The 21,274-nt window shown below is 41.3% G+C and overlaps 1 protein-coding gene across 1 annotated transcript in view; it reads left to right on the plus strand.

The window, feature by feature from the left end:
• The first annotated feature begins 7,333 nt into the window (after positions 1 to 7,333).
• Positions 7,334 to 21,274, plus strand: part of GRIA1 (glutamate ionotropic receptor AMPA type subunit 1) — a 236,637-nt gene continuing 222,696 nt past the window's right edge. The window contains 1 exon segment of the mRNA XM_018559555.1: positions 7,334 to 7,976. Within this exon segment, the coding sequence (XP_018415057.1) occupies positions 7,886 to 7,976 (91 nt within the window). The 5' untranslated portion in view covers positions 7,334 to 7,885.

The following is a 21,274-nucleotide window of genomic DNA, read 5'->3' on the forward strand; positions in this document are numbered from 1 at the left end:
ATATCTGATTTGCCAAACTGTTCCAAGGTGTGTTGGTGTGCTGTGGATCCACGGTTAGGGCGGTACATTGGTGCAGGGGGATAGAAATATCCGGTTATTCAGCGGCTCCTTAGGGGGTGAGCGCTACACATGTTATCAATGAACACTCAGAGGATTCCTGTTCATTGATAACTGGGGCTGCAGAAAAAGAGATTGAGGACGTTGTGTCTTCAATCTCTTTTTCTATTTTAAAAGGGAAATATCAGGGGTCTCTTTAGACCCCTAATATTTCCCAGAAGCCCCTAAAAGTAAAGTTAAAAAATGTAAATATTTAATAAAAAATGAATACAAATATAAAAAAGTGTATAAAAAATAAAATTGAAAAAAATTGAAAACATAAAAAAAAAAAACATTTTAACAAAGTGGAAGCAACTGGGAACAACAGCAACTCAGCCATGAAGTGGTAGGCCACATAAAATGACAGAGCTGGGTCAGCACATTCTGAAGCGCACCTTGCACAGAAGTCACCCACTGTCTACAGAGTCAATAGCTACAGACCTCCAAACTTTGTGTGGCCTTCACATTGGCACAACAACAGTGCGTAGAGAGCTTCATGGCCGAGCAGCTGCATCCAAGCCTTACATCACCAAGTGCAATGCAAAGTGTTAGATGCAGTGGTGTAAAGCATGCCGCCACTGGACTCTAGAGAAGTGGAGACGTGTTCTCTGGAGTGACAAATCACGCTTCTCTGTCTGGCATTCTGATGGACGTGTCTGAGTTTGGTGGTTGCCAGGAGAACGGTACTTGCCTGACTGCATTGTGCCAAGTGTAAAGTTTGGTGGAGGGGGTATTATGGTGTGGAGTTGTTTTTCAGGGGTTGGGCTGGGCCCCTTAGTTCCAGTGAAGGGAACTCTTAAGGCATGAGCATTCCAAGACATTTTGGACAATTTCGTGCTCCCAACTCTGTGGGAACAGTTTTGGGATGGCCCCTTCCTGTTCCAACATGATTGCGAACCAGTGCACAAAGCAAGGTCCATAAAGACATGGATGAGCGAGTTTGGGGTGGACTGGCCTGCACAGAGTCTTGACCTCAAACCAATAGAACACCTTTGGGATGAATTAAAGCAGAGACAGCGAGCCAGGCCTTCTCGTCCAACATCAGTGCCTGACCTCACAAATGCACTTCTCAAAGAATGGTCAAACATTACCCAGCCTCCAGTATAAATGGACATACATAGAAAAATCACAGTCCGTTACATACAGTTTTTCTGCCAGACCTTATTCCACAGACATTCAGACGCTCTCCAGTCTGTCTCTGCATCCACCCAGGGCAGCCTGGATCTCTCTCTGAGCTCTCTCCCTCTCTCAGTCACTATCAGGTGCAGGCTAATTAACCCCTTCCTAGCCAGGGAAAGTTGTCCTTTTCAATCTTTCACTGCCATACACAAAGTCATAGACCCCATCACAATATATATTTATTTTTAATATTTATTTTTATTTTTATTCTTTTACTCATTAGGCTGCCTAGGTGAAATTTGCTTTATTTAAAATGTGTTTTTTTTGTGAATTTAGGGTAGCTAGGTAACTTAATTTAGTGTTCTTTGCATTTTTTTTTGCTCTTTTTTTGAGTGCTTGATTACTGCTACTTTAAATTACAGCACAGTGGCTCAGTAGTTAGAACTTCTGCCTTGCAGCATTGGGGGGCCCCCGCTTCGTATCCTGCTCAGGACACTTTCTGCAAGGAGTTTGCATGTTCTCCCTATGCTTGAGTGGGCTTCCTCCCACACTCTAAAGACATGCTGGACGGTTAATTTGGCTACTGTCTTGCTGAAATAGGAAAATTGAAAAATCCAATTGTATTAATTTCTACTGGTCTAGATACTGGTCCAAATACTAGTTAGGTGGCAGCTCCCAACTGTCTTTCATTTGAAGGGACGGTTCCTCACTTGAAACCAAATCCTTCTGTCCGTCTTTCCTCCTGTGTTGTCCGTTGCCTAAATATATTGTGCTGGAAGTTGCTCCTTTTAAACTACATCTCAAAAAGTTGGGAGATATGGCCAAGGATACTGCCCTCCTTCCCTTGAAATTCAACAGCCATCATTGTCATATGAAAAGAACTCAAAGGAAACCTGTCATGAAAGAAATTTAGCGTCATCCATTGATGACCATTCTTTGATATTCATATTTGCCTGGCTAATATTCTGACCCTCTGGCTTCAATGTGCTTTGAAACACTGACCTGGAATATGTTTTCAGGTCAGAATCGAAAATGTACACACTCCCTTTCTGCATACCTATTTTAGGACAGAATATAAAGGGTCAGCATGACAGTTGGGAAACTAGCATTTTCAGAAGGATAGGTCAGCAATGGTGGTTTCCATGTTTCCCTCAAGAAGAGAAAATAAATTCCCAAACCCATCCCCTCAGGAGGAAACCTCAGGCATCTATATTACTTTTTCCACTATTGCTGTCAATGTTTTGTGATAGCCCCAGTGTGCCCAGCTATGGAGGAGCATGTGACACTTCCCCTGTCTTCTCGCAATGCAGCACCTGGGTTCTGAACATCCAATCGCCAGGCTCCTACGCTGTCTTATCAGAGTTGGGATTGTGTCATTTAGTGTGCAGTTGTTAACTATACTAAGTACTAAATATTGCAAGTTAGTTTGTGAAGCCGGTGGCAGGAACTGAACGTGGCAGTAAAGGTGAGCATATGCTCCAGTGTGTGTCTATTCTCACTGGAGCCTATTCTCACGTTTACTGCCACTTCCTCGCTGTTCAGTAAAGGTGAGAATAGGCTCCAGTGGGTGTCTATTCTCGCTGGAGCCTATTCTCACCTTTACTGAACAGCGAGGAAGTGGCAGTAAACGTGAGAATAGGCTCCAGTGGGTGTCTAGAACAATGTGTGAGAGGGGGGTGAGGTAGGATTTTTTTTGGAACGTGTTTACTTTCCAAAGAAAAGTAAGCCCTTACTGTACACGTTTAGTTTACTAAGGCAAGGTGTATCAAAAATAATTGCCATTTTCTTTTCCCATAAAACACTGTGTTCTCTTTTTTTTACTCGTTTGTTCTTTCAGCCACTTACTTGCTACATGCACTTACTCCAGTGTCAGCTGCACATATTTGCTTTGGACTGGCTTCCTGATAATGATAATGGTAAACCATGATTGTACAATCTTAGTCCCCACCAAGAGCGCATGTGACCGGATGACAACCCAATGAGAGGTTCTCCTTATTGATCCATCTTTATTGACATAAGATTATCAAGGTATCACAGTGAAATGCAACCACATGCTGTTTCTTAATCAGGAAAACAATGTGATGCATCAGCTGATGATGTATCATATTGTTTGCCTGATGAAGGAACCGCTTGAGGTTTCCAAAACTTTGCGTTTCACTGTGATAACTTGATGATCTTATGTCAATGAAGACGGATCGATAAGGAGAACATTGTTGTGCTGGTGACTCAATTCCTCTCATTGCTCTGCACAGCACCATCTTTTGCATTACAGCACCCAACAAAGCAACTTGAAGTGGGACATCGGTTAGAAATGTGATGAGATACTTCTAATTAGGATAACCCAGAACAACAATTGTCACCTCATACCTATAACAATGCCTGAACAGGGGCCTTAATGGCAGGAACAACAGGTATTCTTTACTGGAAACCGAAGGTTTATAAATATTGAACAGTATCAAAATCGATTTATAAATATTGAACATATATTTAAGAATTATATTAACATAAAGCTTATATAACATTTTATTAATTGTGTTTAGAATTACTTTAGAAAAATTAAGTAAATCTAAACCGGCAAATAGATACAAATGGTCCAGTAGAAGAGGCACTCACAAGTCTTGTACTGAAGCAACAAAAAATACATTTATTGGTCAACGTTTCGACAAGGCACTCCTTGTCATCTTCAGAAAGACAAGATTTAATACAGGACCTGTGAGTGCTTCTTCTACTGGACTATATACTGTATATATATATATTCCATTAAAAAAAGACACATTGAGTTAAAAAAGTAAGGATGAAAGAAAACAAAGATCAGCCACCTTGTGATTTAAAATAAATAAAATATCAATAGCATGTCTTAATGTCTTGTAAACAGATTTAAGCTGTCTCTTTTAGAAAAACAGCATGAGTCAGAGGTACCCAACCCCTCGAAGTGTATAATCAAGGAAGCATTCCGTATGATGAGTAGTAGTACTAGTCAACATGTCTCTGAATGTTTAGTAAAACAGACACAGAGACACACACGTTCCACACAGTCATTCACAAAGTGGCGTGTACACTGAATAGGATGAATGCGGCTATCTATCACACATGTCCACAGATGTGTTATTGTACTGCCTCTGCACTCTTCGTAATGCATTCCAAACTCAAGAGGGAATCAATAGACAGATACATAATACACGTACATGTTCAATATCAATGCACACAGGCATGCAACGTAATAAATATAGCACGCATCATAGTAAATAGATTTCAATCAAGGAATAATAGCAATGTAAACAACACAAATCATTAGTCATTATGTCGGGGGGTCTCAGCAATAATTGCAATTAATTGCACACATTTATCACTGCAAAGATATTTGTTTTTCACTTTTGGGTGGATAATGGTAGGACAAATCACTAATTGGTTTCCCATATCTCATTGGTGAGATTTCCCCGTCATACACCGGATTGCCTATTAAAATTCCACATAGTATAAAGTAAAAAGGTGGATTCAGAAATAAGTAGAGTAGAATAAGCAGAGCCAGGGGCTCGGATATAGCAGTCTTGCATCCAGAGTACATGTGACATATGAGACACCTGAGGGTGATTAGACTTATCAATATCCACCCAAAACCTTTGAACCTCCCTTCCTGATAGTGAAAGTGTAACACGAAATATTGGGGGGAATTTATCAAAATTGGAGAAGACAAAATCTGGAGCAGATTTGCACTGCAACCAATCAGCTTCTCTGTCTCATTGTCAAATCTTACCTGAGCAAACTAAAGAGAGATGCTGATTGGTTGTCATGGGCAACTGCTCCAGATTCTGTCTGCTCCAGTTTTAACAAATTCCCAAATATCAAAGTTTCCTAGGAAAAGCTTTGATATTTACTAAGATCTGGCACTGTTTATGGGTCCTACACCACACCTTAGCAAGAGACTAAAGCTGGCTATACATTGTGTCCATATAAGGTCAATGATGCCACAGCATCCTGCCCCCTTGTTTACATGCAGCAGCAGGGTGGGGAATGCCCAGGCCACAATTGATTGGGTCAGCACTGACAGCTTCCTTCTGGGTTTAGATGAGCTTGGGTTTGATCTGTACCCGAGCTAATCCTTACTTGTATATTATCTGCTTTGTCAGAGCCAAGAGATAGCAAGAATTTATACATTGCTGCATTTAGAGGTATAACAGCTCATTCATTTCAGTGAATGTGCTGGATATGACTTAGATGGGAAACCTTTAAATAAAAAATAATAATGGAAATGGAGAACCTCTTTAAGTCAGGCTATTCTATGGCATTAGCTTTGACGTTGACAATTGTCTGCACCATCCACCCTACAACAATCATCTTAAATAAAATAAGTTGGGCAATCTGCTGGTCAGCCCATTGATCAGCTGACCAGTTCTGGACTTCCCCAGGGGCAGGAGGCAGATACGCTCTATCTGGAGCTCACAATACTGCAGATCTGCGCCTCAGAGCAAGATAGAGTCATACTTCCCTTGCAGCTTTGAGTCATGTGATATTATTGTCACATGACCAGAAACGGGAAGTGGGGATAGGTTTTCTCCACTCTCCTGTACTTTTCCAGTTAGACACCCGGCAGCAGGACATGGGGTAAGCTCACAGGATCTTGGTTAAAAGTCCTGGTATAGTCCCACAGAAATCAGTACAGTTGGGAGGTATGCCTTGGTATACTTCCCAACTTTTTGAAATGAGAAAGAGGGACACATTATAGCACAACATTTGTAGGCAATGAACACACCCCTGACCCCCTTACCCCAGTTACAAAGTTCAGGAAGAATTAATGCAGAGAAAAATGATTGGTTAACCAGACAAGTATGTTTTTTAACACTATTTATACTTTACGCTGGCTCTTAAAAGTAACAAATGCAATGAATTAAAGGTTGGGTGCAATTAGTAATTCAGTGAACACCCTTGATAGGTAAAAAATGAATTATATGAGGTGTACATGAGGTTATAATGAAGTATATACATCAGCAAAATGAGGGACGAAGTAGGGATGGAGGGACTTGGTTTCAATAGAGGGAGAGTCCCTCCAAATGAGAAACAGTTGAGTGCAATGTGCAAAGTGAATGATTATGGGTCGCTATGGGTGACTGCACTTTCACAGCTAATCTTCTGATGTTGCAGTACTCTGTGTACAGAGAAAGCTTAAACAGTTTTGTAAGAGTGTCAAGTATAGGGTTTGCATCCCATTAGTCGCTGCAAGGAAGTAGGTAAAGTGAAACCGGTGAAGAGGTTAAATCTAGGGTTAGGAGTTAGGTGAAGGGATAATCTAACATTTCATTTGTGATTAAAGGTCAAGTGTCGCATTAAATATTAGGAGACATAGTGTTAAGTTATATTTTCAGATGAAGGTTAGAAGTTAAGTATCAGGTTTTAGGGGTGGACATGTGTTCATGGTTCATTTTAGAGATTAAGCTGTGGGTGAATGGGTTAAGTGTTAGGCCCCGTTCACATTGAGCGATTTATCGCGCGATTTTTGTAGCGATATCGCTCATATTTCCGCACTATATCGCTCTATGTAGCTTCACCAATACATTTCAATGTAGCTGTTCACATCTCGTCGCTCAATGTCGCTCAATATCGCTCAATATCACTTGTAGCTCGTCGCTGGTAGCTTGTCCCTTCTACATGACCCTTTTTTAGAGCGATTTTGAGTGATATTGCTCCTGATTGCATACAGCCCAATAGGAAGAAGTCGCGCGATGTCGCGCGACACGTCGCTCAACGTCGCTCAATGTCGCTCGCCGCTCAATGTCGCTCAAAGTAGCGCGATTTCCATGTCGCTCAGTGTGAATGGGGTCTTAGAGTCTTCCTAATTAGGTGGTTAGGGCTTATGGAGTTTTGTATTTAATTTTTTTGGAGTTTCAGTTTTTCGGTCCTCAGTGCTAAAAACAATGGTATCGAGGAAACCAATGTACGAAGGGAGTACATATGTTTAGAAAGTCAGGATGCAAAAAGCTCAGGTAGGCTAGACCATACACCTTGATATAGAGAGGGGATGTTATGTGACACTGTGACACCAGAGGCAGGAGGGGTGCCCATATTGTTAACACTCCAGGAGGGTGTGGGGGTGTATTAGGGACAGAAGGATGCGGAGATTACCCTCAGCTACAGTACATTGGCTCCTATCAGAAGGATGGAGAGAGGGGCTGGGGAATGTGAGGCAGTTGCTTGGCTACAGTAATAAAGGCACATTAGCATGATGGAGTGTAGAGAGACACAGAGAGTGTAATGTATGTTCTAGTGTGTGTCTGGGTGAATGAGGAGGACCCTCTCTCTTTCTCTCACTGTTCAGTTAATCCTTCTGTCAGTTGATGTTAAGGCAGCATTTTAAGCACTGGATGCAGAACGGAAGAGGCACAGATTAGCAAGGGAAGCGCAGAATCACTGGGAAGACCTGGAACAGAGAGCAAAGCTTGTTTTCAGCACCAAGGAGAGAGAAACCAAAAAAAAAAAAAAACCAACAGCATCAACAGCTATTCCTCTGTGCTTGCTGCATCCACAGCTCGGAGCCTCAATACAGCTTGGAAGGCCAGGGGGGTGCTCATTCAGAGACTTCGAGAGGAGATTTTTCGTTCTCCAGACAAGCAGCAACAAAGAATCTTTGCTTGGGAAGTAGGGCTTATCTTTCTTCTCCGCCAATGCAAAAGGAAATATGCAGTACATTTTTGCCTTCTTCTGCACCAGCTTTATAGGGGCAGTGCTTGGGGTAAATTTCCCCAATTTTCCAAACATTATTCAGATCGGTAAGTACCTCAAGCGTGTTTTTGGTTTTTATTCTTGGGGGAAGGGGGATTGACTTTGGCAGCCAAAGTGTTTACTGGCTTTTAATGTTCAACGCCACAGGTTTGAAGGGGTTTGTTGGAAATTTTGACAAATGTGAGTTTATTGTTTGAAGTCTGGTATGCATTGTGTCTGGGGTGATGACCACCTTACAGCACAATACAAAGTTTCTGTGACCTAGGCCAGTGTGGCAACATGTGGCTCCTCATTTGGAGTGGAACTACAAGGATCATGCAGTTCCACTCCAGCTGCGTAACTGCTCCTTCAAGCTCAAGCGTCAACGCAGTGCCAGAGGCAGCCGCAATGTACACAGTGCAGTAACCCATGGCAACCAATGGAGTTTTAGTTGACTGTGGTAGAATCAGGGAAGGAGAATTTCTGATTGGTGGGTGATTTCAGTTTGCACATCGCCATTGCTCTTTGCACTGCGTAATGGAATAAACCCAGATGTCTCTGATGTGAGCACTCACTTCCTGTTCTGTTTATCCTAATCTGTCAACATCTCATACCTTTACTCCCCCCCCCCCCTTCCTTCCCTGAGCACATTCCTACCTGACTCCGCTCTGCTCTGTGCAAGTCCATCCATTCTCCCCTGAACCTGTAAATTCTATTACATTCGAATAAAGCATTATTATTGTGGAATTTCAAGCTCCTTAATCTCGACTCTCTTCCTCCCACCCCCACTTGCCATGCATCATTAACCCATTAGACGCTGAGGTTGGGGATGTGGGAGCTCTGCCTGGCTCAACGATGCTCAGATGCTGTAGATCCCTGTCTATAGGGTCACTCATTCACCACCATTATATAAGGAGAGGTGGAAGTGACAGGCTTTGTTCTGATTTATCAGTTCCCTTTTGATATTCCTGGGAGACATTTGCCAGTGTCTAGTGAAACAGGAGAATTAATTGAATGTACACAGATGTGATCTACACCTCTAGCCAAGATGCATCTGTGTGACATTTGCTGAGATGGGAGCACAAATATGTGATCTTTTCATGCTGTAAATGTTACAGTGTGGATCTTTGCTGCATGGGGTATGAAACATGCTAACATATGCTTTCATAATCGATACACATACAGTATGTATATGTAAGCATAGTTGGATTTATGTGCATATATGTGCAAACACATGAAATCAGTATCACTAACATTCATCATTACCTATGTACATTGTTACATGCCACACATTGGTACAATATGTGTGCTGTGAAGTCATCTATTAAGTGCACAGTGCTATTTTGTTCATCCTGAGATGTCGGCATAATATTTTGTATGCATTGAGATTTATAAGAATTTAAGAATACAATTTGTTCTAGTACTATTATCCACATTTAATAGAAGGGGCTCCTTTCAAAGTGTTGCGTGTGTCAGAGGGCCTAGACAAAATTTGGTGAAGCCATCACGAGATGTTTGTTTTATTGAGAAACACAGTTTTCTATCATAACAATTATGTTGGAGTTCTTGGTTTTCTTAAAGGGAATCGTTTATATTGAATTTTTGCTATTCGTTTGGATAATGTTTAAAATTACCACTAGTTAGACCTGGTGTATTATGGTCTGCTTTCTGTCAATAAGTCTATGAATTGCCTACATACAATCCATGTCGGCTGCATTCGAACCATTACATGAGGACTGAATGCACCACGTTAGCAGTTAAGCAAATTGTTGCTTCTGGGCTTCCTGTTGTTTATTTGGAACCCAATTACAACTGATTTCAGCACTGCAAATGGTAAACCACTCTACTGTGTCTTGCTTATGATTCTAAATAAATACCTTGAAATGGAAACTGTCACAAAGACTTAAACAATATCCAAATCGCAATACTTTTTAAATCCATGCTACCACTGCCAAGTATTCCGCAGTGGAAAATTAGGGGGTTTGATGTGTCCTATAAAAATGTCTGTCTTTCTAACACGAAGCCATGAGAAGTAAGGGGCTCTCAATGCTGTTCCATGCCTGAACACTAGATAAATTATTCAAAATGTCTGCCGCCCGAGTGAATTATGTATTATGCGATCACTTTAAATCGGGCTGTAGGGAACTGCTGTAGGGTCACCTGCTCTTTGCCTATAGATTTAAATACACTGCATGTATATTTTGAATTTAAGAAAATTATTATGGGACACTGCCAGTACTTGTCTAACTATATATATTTATTATTATTATTTCTATATTTATTTTAGTATGTTTGCAATCATGCCTACCTGTATTCGGTTTACTGACGCAAATATTTTTTTGTGAATCTGTTGCAACGATCCTTAACTAGAGTTCCTGCCAATAATAGCACTTCCTAGACTGGCAACACTAAGCCACTGCCCCTCAATTAGCAGCAGCATTGTCAACCTGCCCTGCAGGCTCCTTCAATTGAGCATTGGGTTGCCATCAGGACTATCAGTTAGGTAGCCCAACAGCCAACTAAAAGAGCTTGCATGATTTTTTTTTAGGGTTTGGCACATCAGGGGTTAAATTGAGAGAATAAAAAAACAATCTTGCACCTTGGGTGGTGTAGAATAATCGCCTCATTTAAGACGTCTTACTTAATTTTCAAGGTAGTAGAGTGGTGGTGGAAAGTATTCTTGCTTTATTTTTTTCTCTGGAATTTTTATTCTTGTATTAGCCACGCTGCAGTCCTCCAGCTTTCTCTATCCTCTGCCAGTCACACCGCATCAAGCTCATTGTCTACGCTGGCTTCCCATCTTAAGGGGTTTTTCTTTCCAGCCACCTGTGAACGATATCCGAGCGTAGCTCTGGGAAAGCAAATTTCCCTTTTTGCCAGCACCTTACGGGAAGTCCCTAGGTAATCCTTTTAGGATTTAACAGACAGCTCCTGGTGGGAGAGCCAGATACGGGTTTATTCGCTAAGGATGTGCAAAGTGCAGTAACGCATAACAGCCAATCGCAATTTAACTTACCCTGATCCAACTACAGAACCCTGTGTTTTTATTGATTGTTTTGTACAAGTTCTTGGCCCGTGACATTATCTTTCTCCCATACCAATAGCAGTGAAATATATATATATATATATATACCTAAGAACGTAAACAAGCAAAGAGATGAACATTTTCTCCATTACTGTCCTATGAAATGTTATTTTTTTACATTTATATAAATCCAGGCTTATTCAGTAAGGCAAAGGTGATTTGCAGGAATCACCAGCAGCCAATCAGCAATCATATTTCCCTCAACTGAGGAAGAAGGCATTTTGCACATCATCGTTGCTCTTTGCACGTCTTTATTAAATAACTCAGAGATTAGCTTTTCATATCTGCCATCATATTGGCTATTTCAATAATGGAGAGCAAAGATGTAAGCTGATATGCAAATTTCAGGCACTGGTAGTAACCAATCTCAGTTCTTATTACTGAAGTCAGATTACTGATTGGATGCTATGGGTTACTGAACTTTTCTCAGAGTCAGTTATTAAATAAGGATGATGATGGCTTTAAGTAAAGCAAAAGGAAATACAGTCAATTTGCCTGAAAGGGAAAATACCAAATTGGAGGTTTTGTATATGTTTTCTGAAAGGTTGAAGACCTAACTTTCTAAATAAGCTTTTTTTTTTTTAATCCACAAAAAATAATGAAGCTAATGAATGCAACATTGCATTCAAAATTAAATTACAATTCCATACTAATCCTTGGCATTTAAAGCTTCATTAGTCAGTGCTCATTTTTATATGATATTGCTGATAATAACTAAAGTATGATTTTTACTATTATTATTATTATTATAGAGTTTATATAGCACCAACAGTTTGTGCAGCGCTTTACAATAAAAGGAAGACATTACAGTTACAATACAATTCAAAGCAAGATGGTTAGGAGGGCCCTGCCCGTGAGAGCTTGCAGCTCTGGACTGGAAACCCAGCTTTCAAATATGAGATTTATTATCCACATTTGACAAGATGTGAGGAATTGACTATTCTCTCGCACTTGGGGAATTACATCTCAAAGCATGCTTGTCACTAGCTAGTATATGTTGGCAGTTGTAGTTCCTTACTAACTGCTTAGTTGCCAAATGTACATTCATTCTTTGGGCTCATCTGTAATGCTTACATTTTCAGAGATATAGGGGCTGATTTACTAAAGGCAAATAGGCTGTTTACTTTGCAAGGGCATTTTCCCCTAGCTTGGTGAAAGTTCACTTTGTGCAGAACACCCAATCATAAGCATGGGGGAAAAAAAAAAAAGTATTTTTGCTTACACATGATTGTATGGTGAAAGTCAGCAGAACTTCACCTCATTCACTAAGCTAAGAGGAAATTCCCTTTCAAAATGCAAATCCCCCTGCAAAGTGAACAGTCTAACTGCCTTTAGTAAATCAACCCCATCATTTACGGTGGATGCAACCATGGCCAGGCTTCCGGTGCTGGGGGGGGCCTGTTAGTTGCCCTCTAACTTTTGAAGTTCCCCCAAACAAGTACTGTAATACACATACCGTATATACTCGAGTATAAGCCGTCCCGATTATAAGCCGAGGTACCTAATTTTACCACAAAAAACTGGGAAAAAGTATTGACCCGAATATAAGCCGAGGGTGGGAAATGAGGCAGCTACTGGTAGATAGATACCAATAAAATTACATTAATCAAGAAGGCAAGCAGCAATCTGCAAACTAGAGTAGATAGAAAGATCAGCAAACCTATCATCTAAACTGGGATTCATTTTTTGGATTATTTCACTTTGCACATTATTGGTGATCTTTGCAGTGTGATTTTTAATCACTTTGCACACAGTGATCTCAACATATTGTACGTGATTGTTGTTTTTTACTGGCTTGAGACCAGCCTAGCTCCTAAATGACAACTCCAATAGGCATGATAAAGTGTATGTCTTTGCAAAATTAAAACAAACATATTTAGTACATCTCTGCATTCCATGCACATTTTCCCATGCTTTAACTCTCTACAAACACTGTTAGTACAGAAAAATACCTGTAGTTCCTTCCAGAAATCCAGTGTTCTCCTAACTTCCTTTTTGAGCTGACAACTCTTCCCCTGCTGCACTAAAATTCCTGAGAGTATTGTAAGCCCTGCTTGAGTTCTCCCCTACTGAATATCTCATGGAGATAAGAAGAGGCAGAGGAGTTCTGTAGTCCAGCTAAGGAGAGCTGGTTAGGATTTCAGTGTTGTCTGCTCAAACAGGAAGTTAGGAGCTCATGGGACTTCCGGCAGATCCACAGGTATTTTTCTGTATGAGCAGCATTTGTAAAGAGAAAAAACATGGAGAAATATGCATGTATTGCCGAGATGCACTACATATGTTTTTTTGTTTTATTTTGCCTGGTCATAAACTTCAGTCCCCATTCACACCTATGCGTATTGTAATATGCGCGTCTGTCGCGCGACCGTCACGCGTTTTTTTTACCGCGATTCGCGGTAAAAAAGTCGCGCGACCGTCGCGCGATTCCAAAGGCTACTTGGCAGTATCCAAATGGAAAACGCCCTACAAAACGGACCAATACGCAGCAAAAACGCTCCGGGACCTTTTCATGCGTGGGCCGTTTTGTAGTGCGTTCGGGACGGGCGGAAATACGGACAGGTGGGAACGATACCATTGACTACAATGCTATTTATTTTTTTGACCGTTTTGTAGAGCGTTCATCGAGCGTAGGACGCGCTACAAAACGGTCAGGTGTGAATGGGGCCTTAAAGGCTCTCGGATTTCAAAGTACAGTTTAAATGCGCCCAAAATGCATTTCTATCAATGCACGCTCTGTACAGCATTATAATGGAGGCGTTTAGGAGAACACTACAGGAGCTAAATCACCAACACTGAAGTGCTCCATTGTCGAACCTTAACACAAATTCAAAATGTCATTTGCCAAGTGGTTGTATGCTCAGGAAGTCCCATAGTTCTGAAGAAGCCCTAAAGGGTTAATAGACCTTGAGTAACCCTATTATACTGGCTGCCTGACTTATATTTCTCTTCCCCTTGAATCATTTAAGTGACTTTCAGGAAGAGTTTATCCATTAATCTAGACCTTACCTCACTTCAGGAATGGCTGGGCTGGTGAATGACCCAATAAGTTCAGAGTGAGCGATTGCTTCCAGTAACATTACCCTACAAATGGATATTAGTGTTCTGAATAATTCCAACAGTCGGCTCGCTCCTTTCGCCTCTTCCAACTCCAGTTTAGCTTGATTCTGTGTGTAAAAGAAACGTGTTGATAAGACGCATTATCGAGCTTGGCTTTGGTGTAGAAAGTAATTTGTGTTTCCAGTGTAGAAGCATGTCCGCAGCAGAGGAGACATACAGATGCCCTGTGGCATACTGCCTCATGCATTATTTCATGTTTCCAGCCAGCGATTGGGAAAGAAAATCACTTTCTTTTTTTTTCTGTTGCTAGTGAAAAATATTCAGTTTCGGAATCTGACAGCAGGGAGGCAATTGCTGATTTTTATGTTGATTTTTTTATTGTATTGGATTGTGCTCATATTTTGTGAGGATATCAATTGGATATACTTACTTACATAGCACATACAGATTGTATAAATAATTCTCATCAGTCACTGCCCATCAGAGCTTACAACCTGTTGTTTGTAGTAAAATTAGTACATACACATTTATTCTAACAACGCTAGTTTAGGTAAAAGCTACTTATTCTAACATTGTGATTCTGAATTACAAGAGGAAAATGGAGTACCAATAGAAAACCCTCATAAATATTAGGGGAATACCCAATGCAATGATGATCACTGATGAGTTGGAACTGAGCCCAGGACCTCAGTGCTGCAAGGCAGATTGCATGGCAGATAGATAGATAAATAGATAGAGAGATAGATAGATAGATAGATAGATAGATAGATAGATGATATATTGTTTCTCCAACTGTGGTACTAAATCATATGCCAGATGGTCCCGGCCATTTTCCTACCCTGTGCTGTGGGAGGTGCTGTCATTGCGGACAATCGGCAGCAAATCAGGAAATGCCTTCCCAATCGGAGATGAGAAAAGATGAGACATGAGACCGAACAATGCAGAAGAGCTGAAGGCCGCTATTGAAGCATCCTGGTCTTCCATAACACCTCAGCAGTGCCACAGGCTGATAGCTTTCATGCCACGCCGCATTGAGGCAGTAACTGCTGCAAAAGGGGCCCAAACCAAGTACTGAGTACATATGCATGCTTATACTTTTCAGAGGTCCGATATTGTTCTATGTACAATCCTTGTACATTTCTCTAAGATCCAATCCAGTTCACGATTTCTCTAAGAAATCTCTGTAAGAAATCTCTCCAAGTGCGGAGCAGACGCAGAGCAGAGCAGTTACAGAGCGCATCAAAAATGCATCCGATGTATTCCAATAGTATTTTGGGCTCTAGTTCACACCACAGTGTTCAGTTCCAGAGCATGTGGAAAAACTGCAGCATGCCCTATTTTTTCTGCTCTAGAACGCACCAAAACGCATGAAAACGCATAATAAAACACGTGCAGGCGCCCTGGAACACACTGAAAGCCCATTATAGGCTAAATAAATAAATAAAAAACTTGAATGGAATGCATCAAAAACGCAGTAAAAATGCGTCAAAACGCACTGCACTGCATATGCAGAAACGCATACAGATCTGGTCCGGATTTGGTGTGAACAAGCCCTCAAGGAGCCCCAGAATGCAGTAAAACCTGAAAAGGGTTCTAAACTTTCCTAATTCTATCCAAATCTAACAAAAAAAAAGTTTTGTCCATAGAAACTAGTTTATGGGTGCTGTTTTACTGGAGCCTTTATCACTGGACAAATGGCATGCAGAAAGGAAAGGGCAGATATATTTGTAGAGGGCTTCCTTCTCTAGTTTACTACAATAATCAAGACAGATCTTTTGTCTCAGAGCAATAAGAAAAATAGATTTGCTTACTCATAAGCTTTTGAAATTCCTCACTTGGGTCCCTCTCAAGCATTAACATATGATTGACATCTATACTTTATGAAGAGATTTGAACAAAGGGGTCATAAAAATGGTGCACTGCATATTTACAAAGGGCAGTGTTTCACATAATTATCATCTTCTAGACTGTAGATATCCCCACTGTGTTCTGTTAGGGAACCATGCTCATTTCCCATCAACAGGGCTCCGTTTAAGGGTTCTGGTTGGCTCCATTCCTCTACAACATTGCTTTTTTATTGTAGTCAACCGGGTGGTAAGACCTCCCTATCCCATTAGGTATGCACATGTAACTCTTAAGATGCTCTGTGCAGCTGTGGATTCACTGATGATGTGAATAACAAATTGTTCTTGCAGGTTCTCTTTTTGAAGCTTGGGGAGAATACAACACCCATTACAATACCTGGTTTACTAAAGGAAATATTAATCGCACAGGGAACTGAATTAAAGCATTACATTTTAAAAGGAAAAATATAAACAAATAAATCACAAAACGTGTGAAGTAAATTCTATTGTCAGGATTATGGAAGTAGTGTAGGTGGAGGGCAGAAGGGTCACACAAGACGATTGGTCTAATGGTGTAGGAAGAGTCAATTCAACCTTGTTCAGTTAGGCAGTGCAAAGAGCATTGCTGATGTTCATGAAGGGACTTTACTCATTGTAAATGCAAGGGAAGTATTTGTGCCTATAGGAACATTCAAAATGTGAAATAGATTGCATGAATAAAGGGCTGGATGTGTTTCCAAATGCAAAAAAAATATGACTACTAATATTACTAAAGTAAACTTTGCAGAATATTGATTCAGAGAATGCTTTTAAGGATCAATGATAATGTATTTTTTTCTTGTTGGGCCACACTTTTTAGCCTTCCTCTGGATCAACTGTGGGTTTAGGGTTCTGCAAGGGTTTTTTTACACGATATTGCCAAACATTTTGTGGACACTACACCATTACAATAAAATGAGCTTGTTGGACATCCCATTCCAAAACCATGGGAATAAAAGCCCCTTTTATGGTTTAAACAGCTCCACTCTCCTGGGTAGATTTTCCACAAGATTTTTCACTGTGACTGTGGGAATTTGTAGCTAATAAGCCAAAAAAGCATTTGACAGATATTGGACAAGAAGACTAGGCTTGCAACTGGCATTTTAATTTACCCAAAGGTGTTCAAAAGGTATGATGTCAGGGCACACAAACTCATAAGACCATATTTTTGTGGAGGTGGATTTGTGCACAATTGTCTAAGACGTCATTGTTTGCTGTAGGGGCATTTTCTAAATGCAGTGGACCTGTGTGGAAGATTATAAGTTGGGCCCCCATGAGATCTTAATGGGGCATGTTTGAATAAAACCGACAAGTATAACAACCAGCACAATCATTTAAAACAATGCAACTCATGACACGTGTTTCAAGTTACCTTAGAAGAACGTCATAAAATATTCAGTGAGCAACTGAAGACAATGACACCTGTAGAATTGGAATAAACACTTTGGCCAGAAGTATTGATGGCCATTGGCTGTCTGTAAAAATATCCCACCCAGAATTGGTGGTCAGTGATTGTCTGTAAAAATTGGCAGCCCCCGTTCACATCAGACTCCCCTTTTCACATCAGAAGTCCCCCTTTACATCAGAAGCCCCTGTTCACATCTGGAGCCCTCTGCTCACAACGCCTTGACATCAGTAGCCCCCATTACATTTAGAGCTCCCATTGCATCTGGAGACCCCTTTACATCTGGATCCCCATCACATGAAAGTCCTCAGCTCACCTTTACATCAGAGTGCTTGGTCTTCCCTTCCCTTTAGAGTCCTTCTCAGTTCTCTCACTTAATACCAGGAGCCACCCCTAAGGGCTGTCACTTTAGGACAAATGTAAAATACCTTCTCCGCACTACAGAGCAGTGCAGCAGCATTACAGAGCATAGAGTGGGAGCTTGATGGAAGTTCTTTTCTGGGGCAAGCCTTGCATAGGGGCCTGCAGCGCAACATCATTGGTTACTAAGATGGTGGCAGCCTCCAGCCTCCTAGCAGCCAATATCAGGGACAGTGGGACTTGTGCTCGAGACCGCAGGGTGTAGACATGGAACACAGACAGCCCCTGCTGATCCTTATCCCCAATGTATACTGTGCAGTCAGTGAGTGCACAGTATGCCTCACCCCTCCTTGTGGTCCTTGTGCACCACATACACGGCAAACATTGATAATACGCTACAGGCATTCTGTAGCAGTACCAGTACCCTTCACTGATAACACATAAACTTAATAATTTGGAGGATTATTTACACACATTTGGTCATATATGTGGGTGTGATGTCAGGATTAAAAAAAAATTGGCCTTTTGGCGCATGTAACTACAAGACAATATGTAACTATTTAAGAAAAAACATGGAGGCTGAGTTTTCAATCTCATTCAACTGGGGGTTTGTTTTTTTCAGTTTAAATGAGAAATGTTCAGGTCAGGACATTTCTGAACATTTAAGATAGTGTTTTAAAGTGTGCGAATACCAAACAATGTTATTCTCCTTAGACCTTTCGTTCATCATTTCCACCTAAAACGACAACTGATCAAATAGCAGTCAAATATGAGCATCAACAATATTGAGTGTGCAGCCAATCTTAGATCAATTAAAGATGATTTTGGATTGTTTGATCTGAGTTACTGAACTTTGCACAGTGCTCTTTGCCTTACTGAATAAGCCTGTCTCTGTTCCATCAGATGCAGCAACATTGGCATTCTGTTGATTGGCCAGAATGGGGCTTCTTGGAAATGGAGGAGATTGATGAATTATTGATTATGGTGAATGTTTTCTGTGAATTCAATTGATCTTAACATTCATCATATGAGTGAGCGTTACATGACAGACGCCCGAGGGAATGCTTTAATGTGCGGATATATTGCATTTAATCACTGTGTAACATGAGCATCCCAGTAAAGCAGACTGGGGAGAGACATCCTTCTTCCATGTCACTGCAATAATCGCTGATATAATTCTTTCTGTGTTTCATATGTCCATGTGTAACTGGGGAAGGGCAGAATATATTGTTCAGAATCTGTTCTTACTCTTACCACCTGAGAATTGTATGAAACCTCAATAGGCTGAGTTTAAAAATATGAAATGACAAAACTGACAAATGAATGCACATACACATGGAGATGCACAAAAATGTAATTTCGGTAAAGCCAACTCTGGGCAAAAACAATACCCATGCGATGGGCTACCCCTGCACTGCAAGGCTTAGGTGTTCATTTTTGTCAAGGGGACAGGTGTGTTGCAGGAACACTTGCATGTTAACGTGTAGTGCGTTAAGGCAACCCATTCATTTTAATAAGCTGGCCATGCACCTGATCGCACTAAAAAATTAGACATGCAACATTTTTGCAACACAGCATACCACATATATGGCATTAGTGGAAATATGCTTTTAGAGACTTTTTGGTTGATAAATACGTTTTGCTGTGTGAAAATCACACGCACCTGGTGCGTGCGTGTGTTTAGGTTAGTAAATCACCCCCATTGACTTAAAACAAGTGTGCTGCTGGAAACTGATAATTCCCCTTGTTCAAGATCAATAATAAAGCCATTGGAGCAGCATGAACCAAAATGGCTCTCTCACACAGTCCCTTTGCTGACTACATCCGCCAATGGTTGTAGCCATCATACCTTTGGCTCCGTGAATGCAACAGTTGGAGGCTATCCTTAGTTTTGGAGAACCGATTTGTAACCAGTATGGTATATAACTACCTCTGTAGCTCACAGTAAGAACTTGAACCAGTGGGTTCACATAACCTGATATTATGTACACTACCCTGCGAATTTTGTATCCTGGCTGTACAGCTGCTATCTGCGCTGATTCCCAGCATCCCTGGCTGGTTTGGAAACACTGGTTACTTTGTTGTCTTCTTCAATCCCCTTGTTGCTGACACAGTGTGACATCACCCCGTCCCTTAGGGCAACACAAAACCATGAGATTCTCGGCATCCTGGATTTATGTTGGCTTCATTCTGAAGCAAACGACTGCTGAATTACAATTTCAAATCTTGTTTTCCTTCCCGGAGTTGTCAGCTGCGTTGGATTTTTTTCTTTTTTTTCCTCTCGATCTCCTTTTTTCTGCTTTGTTGCCTTCAGGCCTTTGGGAAGTGTTTTCTAATGTATGCGGGGCTTGCAGATTAATAGGGTGACTGGTGTGATCATCATTCCTAACCCTTTCAGTGTAAAATGAATGCAAAGGGATTGTAACCGTCCTTCTGTACAAGGATGAGGACTGTGTGGAAAACAGTGAAAGGCTTTAATATGTGAATTAGAGCAAAGTCTGTTCGTATCTGTGTTTTCTGTAGCAAACCAGTCAGACTGTAGCCAGGCCTGCATTTAAAGGAAGACCACCCTGGGCCTAGGCTTAGAAAAGAACTCCTTAAAAAAAATGATTATTAACCCTTGCAGTGCAGGGGTCATTAAGGGGTCTATTCACTAAGCTGCCGGAGGCAGCCGAGTGAAAAACCGACCTGAAGTGAAGTGAACCGAACACTGTTCGGCTATTCACTGCAGGCTGGTACGGCTGATTTCTCCCGGGCGCTCTGGGAGTCTCCCGCTCCTGGCCGCCCAGGAGAGAAACACTGCTTTTTATTTTTTCTTCTTTATTCTGCATTGCTAGATTCCTATTGGCTATTTCAATTTGCAATAGCCAATAGTAAACTAGCATTGCACCCGCCCTCTGCTGCAGTTCTCCATCAGGTCCATCAGCAGAGGGCGGGTGCAATGCTAGTTTACTATTCAGCATATGCCTTCGGCTCGACTGAGCCGCTCGGCTAAGTTCGGGAGCTGTACGGGCTATAGTGAATAGCCCATACAGCAGCCCTTCGGTTCTGGTGAACCAAAGGGGTCCTGGGGCCGAAGCTAGCTGAAGGATCGGCCGAAGCTACGGCTAGATCCTTCGGCTACTTCGTGAATAGACCCCTAAGTAATTGTTTGTGTCTAGGGGTGAAAATAAAAAAGTTATACTCACGTGATCGTCTGAACCGGCCGGCTCTTAGATCTTTTACCTGGAGCCTCTCTCCCCCTCCACTGCAGTGGTCTAAGGTCTTGTAAATCAAAACATGCTATTTATCTATGAGGATGTCAACTTTATTATTTTCCTCTCTAGACCAAACTGAGCAGTTAACCCTTGCAGTGAGGGGGTGGCCCCACTGCACAGGTTAATAATAATTTTCCCTAGAATTATGCTTTAACCCTTTCGCTGCCAAGGACGTACGTCGTACGGAGCTACAAAAGTGCTTCCAGCTGGCCAGCTCAGTACGTCGTACGGACCTGGCATTTACAGTTCTACTATAAGCTGATGGTCGCTTTAGCGACCATCAGCTTATAGTAGAACTGTTCAGCAGATTGTCCCGCTG

Source organism: Nanorana parkeri, unplaced genomic scaffold (genome assembly GCF_000935625.1).
Source record: "Nanorana parkeri isolate BGI_ZX_2015 unplaced genomic scaffold, ASM93562v1 scaffold403, whole genome shotgun sequence".
NCBI lineage: Eukaryota > Metazoa > Chordata > Amphibia > Anura > Dicroglossidae > Nanorana > Nanorana parkeri.